Genomic DNA, 14,619 nt, shown 5'->3' with positions numbered 1-14,619 from the left:
TGCATGCACCGATGACAACTTACTTGAAGGATCTTACTCAATCCATAGGTAGGTATGGTGGACTCTCATGGCAATACTGGTTTAAGGGATGTTTGGAAGCACAAGTAGTATCTCCACTTGGTGCAAAGAATTTGGCTAGCATGAGGGGGAAAGGCAAGCTCAACATGTTGGGCGATCCATGACAATATACTTTATTTTGGATATAAGAAAACATAACCCATTACGTTGTCTTCCTTGTCCAACATCAACCTTTTAGCATGTCATATTTTAATGAGTGCTCACAATTACAAAAGATGTCCAAGATAGTATATTATATGTGAAATCTCTCTTCCTTCGATATTCTTTCATGAATTGTTCAAGTGACCAATACAATGTTTGCTAACCTTCAATAAATTTACCACCTCTACTTCTTATATGTGAAGCCATTACTCCCCATGGGAAAGACATATGAAACATATAGAATTTCAGATTTATGACATTCAAATCATTTAACCATTTACTCATAGGATATAAGTGAAGCACACGAGTAAATGTCAAACTACTCCAAAAAGATATAAGTGAAGATCAATGAATAGTTAAATAATTACATAGCTATGTGAAGACTCTCTCTCATTTAAGAATTTCAGATATTGGTATTTTATTCATACAGCAAGCAAAACAAAAGAAAATAAAATGACGCTCCAAGCAAAACACATATCATGTGGTGAATAAAAATATAGCTCCAAGTAAAGTTACCGATGAACGAAGACGAAAGAGGGGATGCCTTCCGGGGCATCCCCAAGCTTAGGATTTTGGTTGTCCTTGAATATTACCTTGGGGTGCCTTGGGCATCCCCAAGCTTAGGCTCTTGCCACTCCTTATTCCATAGTCCATCGAATCTTTACCCAAAACTTGAAAACTTCACAACACAAAACTCAACAGAAAACTTGTAAGCTCCGTTAGTATAAGAAAATAAATCACCACTTTAAGGTACTGTAATGAACTCATTCTAAATTCATATTGGTGTAATATCCACTGTATTACAACTTCTCTATGGTTCATACCCTCCGATACTACTCATAGATTCATCAAAATAAGCAAACAACACATAGAAAACAGAATCTGTCAAAAACAGAATAGTCTGTAGTAATCTGTATCAAACGTATACTTATGGAACCTAAAAAATTCTACCAAATTAGGAAGTCCTAAGAAATTTGTTTATTGATCTACTGCAAAAAGAATCAAGTGAAAATCACGTTCATGTGATTTATGAAAACTAATCTCGTGCGCACAAAGTTTCTGTTTTTTACAGCAGGATCAAATAACTATCACCGTAGGTTATCCTAACGGTTTTAATTGGCACAAACACTAATTAAAACACACACAAAAATCTAACCAGAGGCTAGATCAAATATTTATTCCTAAACAGAAGCAAAAAACAAAAAAACTAAAATAAAATTGGGTTGCCTCCCAACAAGCGCTATCGTTTAACGCCCCAAGCTAGGCATGATGATGACAATGATGCTCACATAAAAGATAAGAATTGAAACATAACGGGAGCATCATGAAGCATATGACTAGCAAATTTAAGTCTAACCCACTTCCTATGCATAGGGATTTTTTGAGCAAACATATTATGGGAACAATAATCAACTAGCATAGGAAGGCAAAACAAGCATAACTTCAAAACCTGACGCACATAGAGAGGAAACTTGATATTGTTGCAATTCCTACAAGCATATGTTCCTCCCTCATAATAATTTTCAGTACCATCATGAATGAATTCAACAATATAACCAGCACCTAAAACATTCTTTTCATGATCCACAAGCATAGAAATTTTGTTACTCTCCACATAAGCAAAATTCCTCTCTTTCGGAATAGTGGGAGTATCATAAGAGACTCGAATGCTGTAAATTGTTTCCACATTAAAAGAGTAATGTTCAGAAAAAGGGTAATAATAATCATGACAAGTTTTATAAATATAATCATCACTACTTCTTATAGCATAAGTATCATCATAATAATCAGCATAAGTAGCAACTTTGTTCTCATAATCAATTGAAACCTCTTCCGAAATAGTGGATTCATCACTAAATAAAGTCATGACCTCTCCAAAATCCACTTTCATAAATATTATAAGATTCAACACCCTCCAAAATAGTGGGATCATTACTTCCTAAAGTTGACACTCTTCCAAACCCATTTTCATCAATATAGTCATCATAAGTAGGAGGCATGCTATCATCATAACAAATTTGCATATCAAAACTTGGGAGGCTAAAAACATCATCTTCATTAAACATAGCATCCCCAAGCTTGGGACAAACATTAATTTCAGCAAATATATTCTCAAATATGTCATTCTCATCAAACATAGCTTCCCCAAGCTTGGGCCTTTTCATATCATAAGCATAATCACTCTCATCATTAATAGTATGGATAGCACCAATAGTATAGCAATTATCATCATCACGATGAGTAATAGGAGCAACATCATTTGGGAGGGATACCTTTCTACCTTTGCTTCTCCGTCTTTTCTTTTTCTTCTTCACATCATGTGTGGCTTTAACTCTCCCTTTTGAGCTCCTTATTGATGAGATTGGTTGAATAGAAGGCTCCTCCTCGTTACCTGATTCATCATAAGAAATAATAGGAGGATATTGGGAAGCCTCTTCCCTTTCATTAGTATTACCTTCATCTTCTATTTGTTTTCTTGTCTTTATGTAATTGGCAATATAAGGATTTTCAATGCAATTCACCGCACAATACATATAAATTTCCTCTAGATCAAATTCAAGAAGTTTATCACGGGCAAATATTGGAAGATAGTTAGTTATACGTTTCATTTCTTCATAACCCATAAGCAAACTAAGTTCATTATGATGTGCAAGGGAAATCAAGTCATCACAATTTTTGGAAACGATTAGATCATGAAACAATTTGCATTGGATAGTTAAATGACCACGTTCATTGCAAGGTTCACAAGTACGGCTAAGAAAAATCAAATTTTCAGCACAAACATCTAGCCTTTCTTGCAACCATTTAGTTTCCAAATACTTATGCCTCTTGCAAAATCTATCTTCCCTGTTTGGTATGTACTTGCAAACTCTATGCACTCCACAAAAATCGACATGCTTATAAGAGATATTTTCATCATGACTAGTGCAATCATCATTAGTACCATGGATATTCAAGGAGTTCATACTAACAACATTGCAATCATGCTCGTCATTCAAAGATTTAGTGCCAAACATTTTAATGCATTCTTCTTCAAACACTTTGGCACCATTTTCCTTTCCATCATACTCACGAAAGATATTAAAAAGGTGAAGCGTATGAGGCAAACTCAATTCCATTTTTTGTAATTTTCTTTTATAAACTAAACTACTGATAAAACAAGAAACTAAAAGATTCTATTGCAAGATCTAAAGATATACCTTCAATCACTCACCTCCCCGGCAACGGCGCCAGCAAAGAGCTTGATGTCTACTACGCAACCTTCTCCTTGTAGACGTTGTTGGGCCTCCAAGCGTAGAGGTTTGTAAGACAGTAGCAAATTTCCCTCAAGTGGATGACCTAAGGTTTATCAATCCGTGGGAGGTGTAGGATGAAGATGGTCTCTCTCAAGCAACCCTGCAACCAAATAACAAAGAGTCTCTTGTGTCCCCAACACACCCAATACAATGGTAAATTTATAGGTGCACTAGTTCGGCGAAGAGATGGTGATACAAGTGCAATATGGATGATAGATATAGGTTTTTGTAATCTGAAAATATAAAAACAGCAAGGTAACAAGCGATAAAAGGGAGCGTAAACGGTATTGCAATGCGTTGAAACAAGGCCTAGGGTTCATACTTTCACTAGTGCAAGTTCTCTCAACAATAATAACATAACTGGATCATATAACTATCCCTCAACATGCAACAAAGAGTCACTCCAAAGTCACTAATAGCGGAGAACAAACGAAGAGATTATTGTAGGGTACGAAACCACCTCAAAGTTATTCTTTCGGATCAATCTATTCAAGAGTCCGTAGTAAAATAGCACGAAGCTATTCTTTCCGTTCGATCTATCATAGAGTTCGTACTAGAATAACACCTTAAGACACAAATCAACCAAAACCCTAATGTCACCTAGATACTCCAATGTCACCTCAAGTATCCGTGGGCATGATTATACGATATGCATCACACAATCTCAGATTCATCTATTCAACCAACACAAAGTACTTCAAAGAGTGCCCCAAAGTTTCTACCGGAGAGTCAAGACGAAAACGTGTGCCAACCCCTATGCATTGGTTCATGGGCGAAACCCGCAAGTTGATCACCAAAACATACATCAAGTGGATCACGTGATATCCCATTGTCACCACAGATAAGCACGGCAAGACATACATCAAGTGTTCTCAAATCCTTAAAGACTCAATCCGATAAGATAACTTCAAAGGAAAAACTCAATCCATTAAAAGAGAGTAGACGGGGAGAAACATCATAAGATCCAAATATAATAGCAAAGCTCGCGATACATCAAGATCGTACCACCTCAAGAACACGAGAGAGAGAGAGAGAGATCAAACACATAGCTACTGGTACATACCCTCAGCCCCGAGGGTGAACTACTCCCTCCTCGTCATGGAGATCGCCTGGATGATGAAGATGGCCACCGGAGAGGGATTCCACCCTCCGGCAGGGTGCCGGAACGGGTCTAGATTGGTTTGCGGTGGCTCTGGAGGTTTGCGGCGGCGGAACTCCCGAGCTATTCTACTCTCCGATTTTTTAGGGTATATGGACATATATAGGCGAAAGAAGTCGGTTAGGGGAGCCACAAGGGGCCCACGAGGGTGGGGGCACGCCCAGGGGGGTAGGGCGCGCCTTCCTGCCTCGTGGCTTCCTCGTTGCTTCCCTTACGTACACTCCAAGTCTCCTGGATTGTTTCCGTTCCAAAAATAACTCTCCCGAAGGTTTCATTCCGTTTGGACTCCGTTTGATATTCCTTTTCTGCGAAACACTGAAACAAAGGAAAAACAGAAACTGGCACTGGGCTCTAGGTTAATAGGTTAGTCCCAAAAATAATATAAAAGTGTTTAGTAAAGCCCATAAACATCCAAAACAGATAATATAACAACATGAATACTTCATAAATTATAGATACGTTGGAGACGTATCAGGGGGGGGGGAGGATTTGCTAAGTCCGGATGTAGATGCTCTAAAGTAAGATGACACACCTTCGTTTCTCAAGTTGTATGTTACGCGTAGCAATAGCACGTTGAAAACTAGTCAAAAAACCTAAGCGCCCTCGTGTCGTCCGCTCGGGGCGACTGATATGTCTCCATCGTATCTACTTTTCCAAACTCTTTTGCCCTTATTTTGGACTCTGATTTGCATGATTTGAATGGAACTAACCCGGACTGACGCTGTTTTCAGCAGAATTGCCTTGGTGTTATTTTTGTGCAGAAATAAAAGTTCTCGGAATGAGCTTAAAATTTACGGATAATATTTTTGGAATAAATAAAAAATATTGGCGAAAGAATCTACCTGAGGGGACCTACCGGCTGTCCACAAGGGTGGAGGGCGCCCCCCCTAGGGCACGCCCCCTGCCTTGTGGGTCCCCTGGACCTCCACCGACCTCAACTCCAACTCCATATATTCACGTTTGAGGAGAAAAAAATCAGAGAGAAGAATTCATCGCGTTTTACAATACGGAGCCGCCGCCGCCTCCTGTTCTTCATCGGGAGGGCAGATCTGGAGTCTGTTCAGGGCTCCGGAGAGGGTAAATCGTCGCCGTCGTCATCATCAACCATTCTCCATCAACAATTTCATGATGCTCACCGCCGTGCGTGAGTAATTCCATCGTAGGCTTGCTGGACGGCGATGGGTTGGATGAGATTTATCATGTAATCGAGTTAGTTTTGTTAGGATTTGATCCCTGGTATCCACTATGTTCTTAGATTGATGTTGCTATGACTTTGCTATGCTTAATGCTTGTCACTAGGGCCCGAGTGTGCCATGAATTCAGATCTGAACCCTTTATGTTTTCATGAATATATTTGTGTTCTTGATCCAATCTTGTAAGTTATAGACACCTATTACGAGTTATGATCCGCATACCCCAAGGTGACAATAATTGAGATTCTTTTCGGTGATTACCGTAGTTTGAGGAGTTCATGTATTCACTAAGTGCTAATGCTTTGTTCCGGTTCTCTATTAAAAGGAAGCCTTAATATCCCTTAGTTTCCATTAGGACCCCGCTGCCACGGGAGGGTAGGACAAAAGATGTCATGCAAGTTCTTTTCCATAAGCACGTATGACTATATATGGTATACATGCCTACATTATATTGACGAATTGGAGCTAGTTCTGTGTCATCCTAGGTTATAACTGTTGCATGATGAATGCCATCCGACATAATTATCCACCATTGATCCATTTCCTATGAGATTTTCACATATTGATCTTTGCTACGTTACTTTTCTGCTGCCACTGTTACAATTGCTACAAAACTGCTACTGTCCCTTTTGCCACCGTTACCGTTACTTCCATACTACTTTGCTACTAAATACTTTGCTGCAGATATTAAGTCTTTCAGGTGTGGTTGAATTGACAACTCAGCTGCTAATACTTGAGAATATTCTTTGGCTCCCCTTGTGTCGAATAAATTAATTTGGGTTGAATACTCTACCCTCAAAAACTGTTGCAATCCCCTATACTTGTGGGTTATCAGCGACTCGGGTCGTTCCACTGCCGCCACCGCTTCTAGGCCCTCACCTCATCTCCTCTCCCTTCGCCGCCGCTGGCCGGGCAAAGCCCCGGTCGGTGGTTGGCGGCGGCGAGTCCTTCTGTGTGCCCTTCCATCCCGATCAACCCTGCATGGATCTCCTCTGTGAGTTGTTCGTGCACTGCGCCGGCTCGTCCCGCCTTCTCAGCCGCGGGGCTCCTGACCTTGGGCCGATGGCCGCCTCGGCTTGGGCCCTTGGGTATTGTTGCCGGCGGGGTTGCGGTGTCCCAGCTTCGGCCCTGGTTCGTCGCTATGTCCTTGCTGGTGGCGCCTCTAGGTGTGGTCTGCCCAGATCTGGTGCCCCGATAAGGATCTGGTGGTCCGTTGCATCGGAAGTGCTCTCTCCGGCGAGGTTATTCCATCAGTGTTGATTTGTGTGGTGACCACTCCGGGCTACGGTGATGAGTTCACTGCGGATTGCGGTGACTATTGAAAGGTCTTTGCGAGAGTTCCTCTCTTCAGATCCGGTGGTTGCCGACACGGAGATGCAATCTATGAACAATGACTCGACGCAGAGGTATGGTTGTCCAACTGCGATGGGCGCACATCGCATGTAGCTGCTGGAATCGAGGAAAAGTGATGGAGACAACGTATCAGTGACTTCGATGGTGGTGCTACTTGAGCACCTGGTCTCGAGCTCCAGAGTGAAAATCTAGTTCTGACCTGAGTTGGTTGTTCTGAGAATGGCGATGTTTTTGTGTCATTAACTTGTTGAAGGCATTGTTCGGATATGCTCAGACTAGTTCTTATGGTGAAACCCTAGAATCCGGCTTTCGCTCCCTTCATAAAGGAGCTGGTGTTGAAAAATGTCGTCGTCCTTGTGTGTGTCATGAATGTTTGGTGCGGATAAGGTCATTGTTGTATTTTGTTGATCGCGGATTTGATTGTTTCTTTTTCTTCTTCTTTTTTCCACGCTTTAGCATAGATTTGGTGTTATATGATTTTGCTATTTACCAGGGTGTTTTTTGTGTGTGTTGATGTTGGTTTTGTGCATTCTAACTATGCAGAGGCCGTGTTTATTATGTTTGTATTCTTTTGATACTTCATATTGAGTCAATATATAATTCACTCTTTGTCAAAAAAAAGCATGTTGAAAACCAATGGGTGGGCACAGCCTACCCGATACAAGTTGTGCGCAGGGCCCCACACACGTTTTGTCTCCCGGACTAGATTATTCGGTCCAAAGATCGCCTAACCCAGCGTCGCTTCCTTTGACCAGTCGCCGTCCCTCAGGTACGACAGAATATATGAGTTCTACGGATCTGCATGTTAAAGCAAGGAGCATCCCGGTTACCACGAAACACCGCGCCGTAGCCTGCAATGGGTAGATTAGATTGGGTCGATGGATCTAGCCAGTAGTCCTACGGATCAAGACCAGTGGCCGTTTACGAAAAAAAGAAGAAGACCAGTGGCCGTTCAAGTTCAACGCCCGTGAGTGTGTTCGTTCGTGGGTATTCCCCCGCCGGTCGGGTCCAAAATGATTGGTGGGTAGGCGTACATGCATGCCAAGAAACGTGCGTGCATGACTCGGCGGTCAACCACGTGCGTCGCCAAGCTCCTCTCCCAGAGAGAGAGAGCGTAGAGAGGATGGCATGGCCGTCGAAGAGATAGCTCCGAATGCATGCAGCACATGGTGGACGCGCGCGCGCGCCGAGCCGCAAACTGCGAATGTACGTGTGCAACTAGAGCTCTATATAAGCGGACGTACGCGCCCCTACCTGTTCATCGATCCAAGCCACACTCGAGGAGTTCATCGGCCTCTTTTGTAGAAGGTGATAGCTAGAGATCGACCTCGTGCGCGCATACGTACGCTGAAATGGAGGTTAACTACGCGGAAGCGGGCCAGGTTGCTCCCACCAGCAGAAGCGCGGTGCTGAAGCCGGCGTACGCCGCGCCGCACCCGCTGGCCGGCGGCAAGGTCCAGCTGACCGTCTTCGACCGCGCCGCCATCGACACCTACGTCCCCATCGTGCTCGCCTACCCCGCCCCGGCGCCGTCCAACCAGGCGCTCAAGGAGGGCCTCCTCCAGGCCATCGCGCCCTACCCTCACCTGCTGGGCCGCTTCGCCCTCGACGGCCACGGCCGGCGCGTCCTGCACCTCAACAACGAGGGCGTGCTTGTCATCGAGACCGACGTCCCGGCCGACTTGGCCGACGTGCTCGCCGCCGGCGGCATGGCCACGGACGTCACCGGCTTTTACCCTACAGTGCCGGAGGTACTGTCACGTCACATTCACATAGTACTATTCATGCATGCATGCATTCAGTGGTTTTGATTGTACGAAGTGCTGATGTGTTTTTCAATTACAGGACAGCGTTGGACCGGCGCTGCTGCAGATCAAGCTCAGCCGCTACAGGTGCGGCGGCCTCCTGCTCGGCGTGATATGCCACCACCACATCGCCGACGGCCACGCCGCGAGCACTTTCTACGGCTCGTGGGCGACCGCGGTGCGTGAGGGCAAGGGCTTCACCTTGCCCTCCCCATTCATAGACCGCGCGGCCACCGCCGTACCTCGCAGCACGCCCAAGCCGGTGTTCGACCACCGGTCCATCGAGTTCAAGGGGGGAGAAGGCAGCGGCTCCAGCCAGCCCCATGCCGTTCTCCCCATGGACAAGATCAGGAACATCACGGTGCACTTCCCTGCAGAGTTCATCGCCGAGCTCAGGTCCCGCGTCGGCGCACGTTGCAGCACCTTCCAGTGCCTGCTGGCGCACGTGTGGAAGAAGGTCACGGCGGCGCGGGGTCTGAGCCCGGAGGAGTTCACGCAGGTGAGGGTGGCCGTGAACTGCAGGGGCAGGGCCAACCCGCCCGTGCCAATGGACTTCTTCGGCAACATGGTGCTCTGGGCGTTCCCGAGGCTCCAGGTCCGGGACGTGCTGGGCTTGAGCTACGGCGGCGTGGTCGGCGCCATCCGCGACGCCGCGGCGCGCATCGACGAGGAGTACATCCAGTCGTACGTGGACTTCGGCAGGGTGGCGGACGCGAACGGGGAGGAGCTCGCGGCGACGTCAACTTTCGGGACGATGCTCTGCCCTGACATCGAGGTTGACAGCTGGCTGGGGTTCAGGTTCCATCAGCTCGACTTTGGAACCGGGCCGCCCTCCGCGTTCCTGCCGCCGGGGTTGCCGGTCGAGGGGCTGATGGTCTTCGTGCCGTCGCGCACGGTGAAGGGCAGCGTCGACCTCTTCATGGCCCTCGCGGATGATCACGTTGCGCCGTTCAAGAGGATTTGCTACTCCCTGGATATTCTCCCATCGAGGATGTAATTAAGAAAGCGAAGCATGATGCGGTCGTTCTATGGTCAATTGCTTTTACAAAAATTCAAGGAATACACATCAATAAATAGGTTATTGTACACATCAATTTGTTCTTTGGCAAACAAACCAACTTAGTTTTTCTTTTGAACACACAAACCGATTTAGTTGATTAAACAAAGTGTATAAGATCGAAAAATACTAAAAATGTACCATGATTTTGAGCATGACTTTGGTGACACAAATAAGACCATCCTAAAGGATCTTGACGAGCCGCACGCAGATCTTTCAGTGCGCTATATGGTCACGATGACCTTTGCAAGAGTATATACAATTCTACTCGTGAGCTCACATGCCCATGGGGGAATAGTACTCCCTCCGTCCCTAAATACAGTGTGCATTTTTTAGGTCAAACATTGTAATTTTTTAATCAAATTTATAGAAATTATTAACATCTAGAATACTAACTCAATTAGATTCATTATGAATATATATTTTCAGACGTATATGTCTATCAATGATATAGAAAAATATCATCTGTAAACTTGGTCAAAGTTGGTAAACTTTGGCTTTCACGAAAACCAACAATGCACATTATATTATGAAATGGAGAAAATAAAAAATAAAAAATGATATCTTGGAGGTGGCGCCTAAGCCTCACTCGACTAAGAAATAAAACTATTTAAACAAGCATATGATATCTTTTGTGGGGCGGCTAAGGCCAAGTAGACAAACAAAGAAAAATAGTTAGTTTTTTTTTTCTTTTTTCTTTTTAGAAAAGAAGGTTGACCTTCGGCCCCTGCATCAATCGATGCATGCAACCATATTAACAAAAAGGATAACAAGGTCTTAGGTTCCAAGGAAGCTCATAAACCGAGCCAAGAGAAAAAATAAATCTGTAAAGTGCCACATCCGGCAATAACGCGCCACATCCGGCGATAAAGAACAGACTACGATGCCTACACACCTAGTCTATTATTAGCTCGCCATCCAAATCGGCTGAAGATAGCCCATGCAACCGTCTCCCAGCGGTTGCATCCAATATCCAAAAGCTCCCTGAAATCCGCATGAGTGAGTAACGACCACATACGGATCCAAGCTGTAGCTCTGTAGATAACCTGCAAAAAATTGGTGAAGTTTATCCCATTAAAGATCATATCATTTCTAGTGTTCCATATAGCCCAGAAAAGTGCACATATCCCTATCCGAATATTTTAGCTACGTGTGTCCACTCCATTAAGCCACGTCCCAAATAACGTGTTTATTCTCGTGGGGGTTGAACGTTAAAAGCTATATGCATTGATTGCCATAACAATTTTGCAAGTGGACACTGGAGAAAGAGGTGTTTAATCGATTCATTTTGATCATAAAAACAACACCTGGAGCTACCAACCCAATTCCTTTTCAGCAAACTATCTTTGGTCAAAATAACTCCTTTGTGGACGAACCACATAAAGATTTTGATGCGAAGCGGAACTTTAATCTTCCATATGTGCAAAGACCTCGACAATGGCCCGGAATCAATTAAGTTCAAAACATGGATTTCACAGAGAAAATTCCATTCGTGGTTAGCTTCCAACTAATGGTATCTGTCTGGTCCGAAAGTTGAACATCCATCAACCTACGGACCAGGTGGAGCCAAGCATTCCAACGTTCCCCTACAAGGGATCTCCTAAATTGGATATTAAGTGGCACCGAGTTTAATATTGTGGCGACATAATCCTCCTTACGTTGCACAATATTATATAAGGAAGGGCGTTGTAAAGCTAAAGGCGTCTCCCCTAGCCAGGTATCCTCCCAGAATCTAGTAGTGGTACCATTACCAACTAGGAATTTTACCCGTTGAAAGAAAGTTACTCTTCTTCTCATTAACCCCTTCCGAAAGGGTGAGTCCATTGGCCTTGCGTTAACTTGGGCAAAAGTCTTAGAGTGTAGGTATTTATTCCGCAAGATTTGTACCCACATGCCCTCGGTCTCAGTAGATAGTCTGTATAGCCATTTGCTAAGTAGACATCTATTCTTTACCTCTAAATTTTCGATCCCTAACCCACCCTGATCTTTTGGTCTACACATGATATCCCATCTAGCCAGTCTGTATTTCTTCTTGGCCTCATCACTTTGCCAGAAGACTCGGGATCTATAGAAGTCAAGTCTTTTCCGTACCCCTACCGGTACTTCAAAGAAAGATAAGAGGAACATCGGCAAACTCGTCAAAACCGAATTTATCAAAACCAGCCGACCTCCGTAAGACATTAGCTTGCCCTTCAGCAGCTTAGCTTTTTTTCAAATCTATCTTCAACACATTTCCATTCCTTATTCGTTAACCGTCAATGATGAATTGGGACCCCTAGATAACTAAAAGGTAAGGATCCCATTTCACAACCGAACAAGTTTCTATAATCGTCTTGTTCTTCTTTGGCTCTCCCAAAGCAGAACAATTTGCTTTTATTGAAGTTGATTTTGAGCCCAGACAGTTGCTCAAAAAGGCATAAAACAAGCTTCATATTCCTAGCTTTTGCAAGATCGTGTTCCATGAATATAATAGTATCATCCGCATATTGTAGAACGGAGACGCCCCCCTCTACAAGGTGGGGGACGAGTCCTCCTACTTGGCCACTCTCTTTAGCCCGACAATAACACTACAAAAAAAAAGACACATCCGTGACATTTTGGGCCGAACGAATTTTTTTTCTGTCATACATATGACACTTCTATGACGATAATTGTGACAAAACCCGGTATCATCATAGATGTGGTGGGCTCCTACTTCTATGACAAAAAATCATGACAGAAAATGGGCTTTTCGTCTTGGGCGGGCCGGAGACGCAGCTGCATGACATTCTTTGGGCCGTCCATGACGGAAAAAACCGTGGTAGAAGCGAGGGCGAGGAAAATTTCGGCGAGTTCCCGGTTACGGTGGGAGGTCGGGGGCCGAGCGATGCGCGTTTCTCTCGTACACGTACGCGCGTGTGTGCGAGGCGTTGGCTCTAACTGAACCCGAGCGAGGCGTTGGGCTCTAACTGAACCCGAGCGATTGCACTGCAGGCTACGCGTTACTGAACCCGAGCGATCGATCGATGGCTGTTAACTGAACCCGATCGAGCGATTCCTTTGCTACTGCTGCTAACTGAAGCCGATCGATGCTGCCTCTGGGATGAACAGTGAGCGTTGCGGGGGGGGGGGGGGGAGGGGGGTTGGATGAACAGTGAGCGGTGGCGTTGCCTCTGGATGAACAGGACCCCGTGGTGTGGAGGGCTGGATGAACAGTAGATGGTGGAGGGGTGCCCGTGGAGGGGTGGTTGAACAGGACCCCGTGGTGTGGAGGGCTGGATGAACAGTAGACGGTGGAGGGGTGCCCGTGGAGGGGTGGTTGAACAGTAGCCGGTGGAGTAGCGCGCGGTGGAGGCTGGATGAACAGGAGCCCGTGGAGGCTGGAGGAGGTCAACGGTAGCCCGTGGAGGCTGGAGGAGGTCGACGGTAGCCCGTGGAGGCTGGAGGAGGTCGACGGTGGAGATGAACAGTATCCCGTGGAGTCCCGTTTTGCGGTACGCCACACCCCTCCCGATGAACAGGACCCCCGTTTCGACCGTAGGAGGTCCGTTTCGTCCGTTTTGTGGTATGCCACACCCCTCCCGATCAACAGGACCCCCGTTTCGACCGTAGGAGGTCCGTTTCGTCCGTTTTGCGGTACGCCACACCCCTCCCGATCAACAGGACCCCCGTTTCGACCGTAGGAGGTCCGTTTCCTCCGTTTTGCGGTACGCCACACCCCTCCCGATCAACAGGACCCCCATTTCGACCGTAGGAGGTCCGTTTCCTCCGTTATGTGGTACGCCACACTCCTCCCGATCAACAGGACCCCCGTTTCGACTGTAGGAGGTCCGTTTCCTCCGTTTTGCGGTATGCCACACCCCTCCCCATGAACACGACGCATTCCGTTGCCTCCCCATGAACATGACGCATTCCGTTGCCTCCCCATGAACACGACGACGACGCTGTTTCTCCGTTCCAACCCAGCCATGTACACGAGCCCTGGCCGTACGTATGCGCGAGTAGGCATTCGAGACCCCGCCCGTATGTACACATACGTGGCCGTATTTTCTTTCTTGCACCCTGGCCGCTGTACGTACGTGTACATGCTACGTGCGCGCCTCTACTACGACACGTACGCGCCTCTACTACGACACGTGCGCGCCTCTACATCCACCAGTATATATGTACGTACACGTTCGCGACCAGAATGACAACGCTACGTACGCTTCGACTAGGTGGGTCCCGACTGTCAGGCACTTCCTTGCCTGCGAAGATGTAGCTGGTGGGTCCCAGCAGTCAGGGGGGCGAATCATTTTTTTTGCCCGGACGCACTTCCTTGCGTGCGAAGATGTAGCTGGTGGGTCCCAGCAGTCAGGGGCAAACGTTTTTTTCGCGAAATACGGTGGCCCGTCCGGTGGGTCCCCGCTGTCAGGTGGAGGAATAATTATTTTGCACGTAATAAGGAGGCACTTCCTTGCTGCGGCCGTGGACCCAGCTGTCAGCCTCTCCACGTACAGTCCACGTCCGATGGAAGCCGTTCCTTGACCACGTTGACCACGCTGCGCCGGGAGCACCA

At 46.0% G+C, this 14,619-nt stretch overlaps 1 protein-coding gene across 1 annotated transcript; it reads left to right on the top strand.

Moving 5' to 3' along the window:
- The first annotated feature begins 8,496 nt into the window (after nt 1–8,496).
- Nucleotides 8,497–12,776, top strand: LOC109785185 (tryptamine benzoyltransferase 1-like). Its single transcript, XM_020306055.4, has 2 exons — nt 8,497–8,971; nt 9,066–12,776. Exons 1-2 carry the CDS (start codon nt 8,573–8,575, stop codon nt 10,020–10,022), a joined length of 1,356 nt encoding a protein of 451 aa, XP_020161644.1. The 5' UTR covers nt 8,497–8,572; the 3' UTR covers nt 10,023–12,776.
- The last annotated feature ends 1,843 nt before the right edge of the window (nt 12,777–14,619 follow it).

Source organism: Aegilops tauschii, chromosome 4, assembly GCF_002575655.3.
Source record: "Aegilops tauschii subsp. strangulata cultivar AL8/78 chromosome 4, Aet v6.0, whole genome shotgun sequence".
Classification (NCBI taxonomy): domain Eukaryota; kingdom Viridiplantae; phylum Streptophyta; class Magnoliopsida; order Poales; family Poaceae; genus Aegilops; species Aegilops tauschii.
Note: the sequence above shows the minus strand (reverse complement) of the source record. Positions and strands in the feature narration are given on the sequence as shown.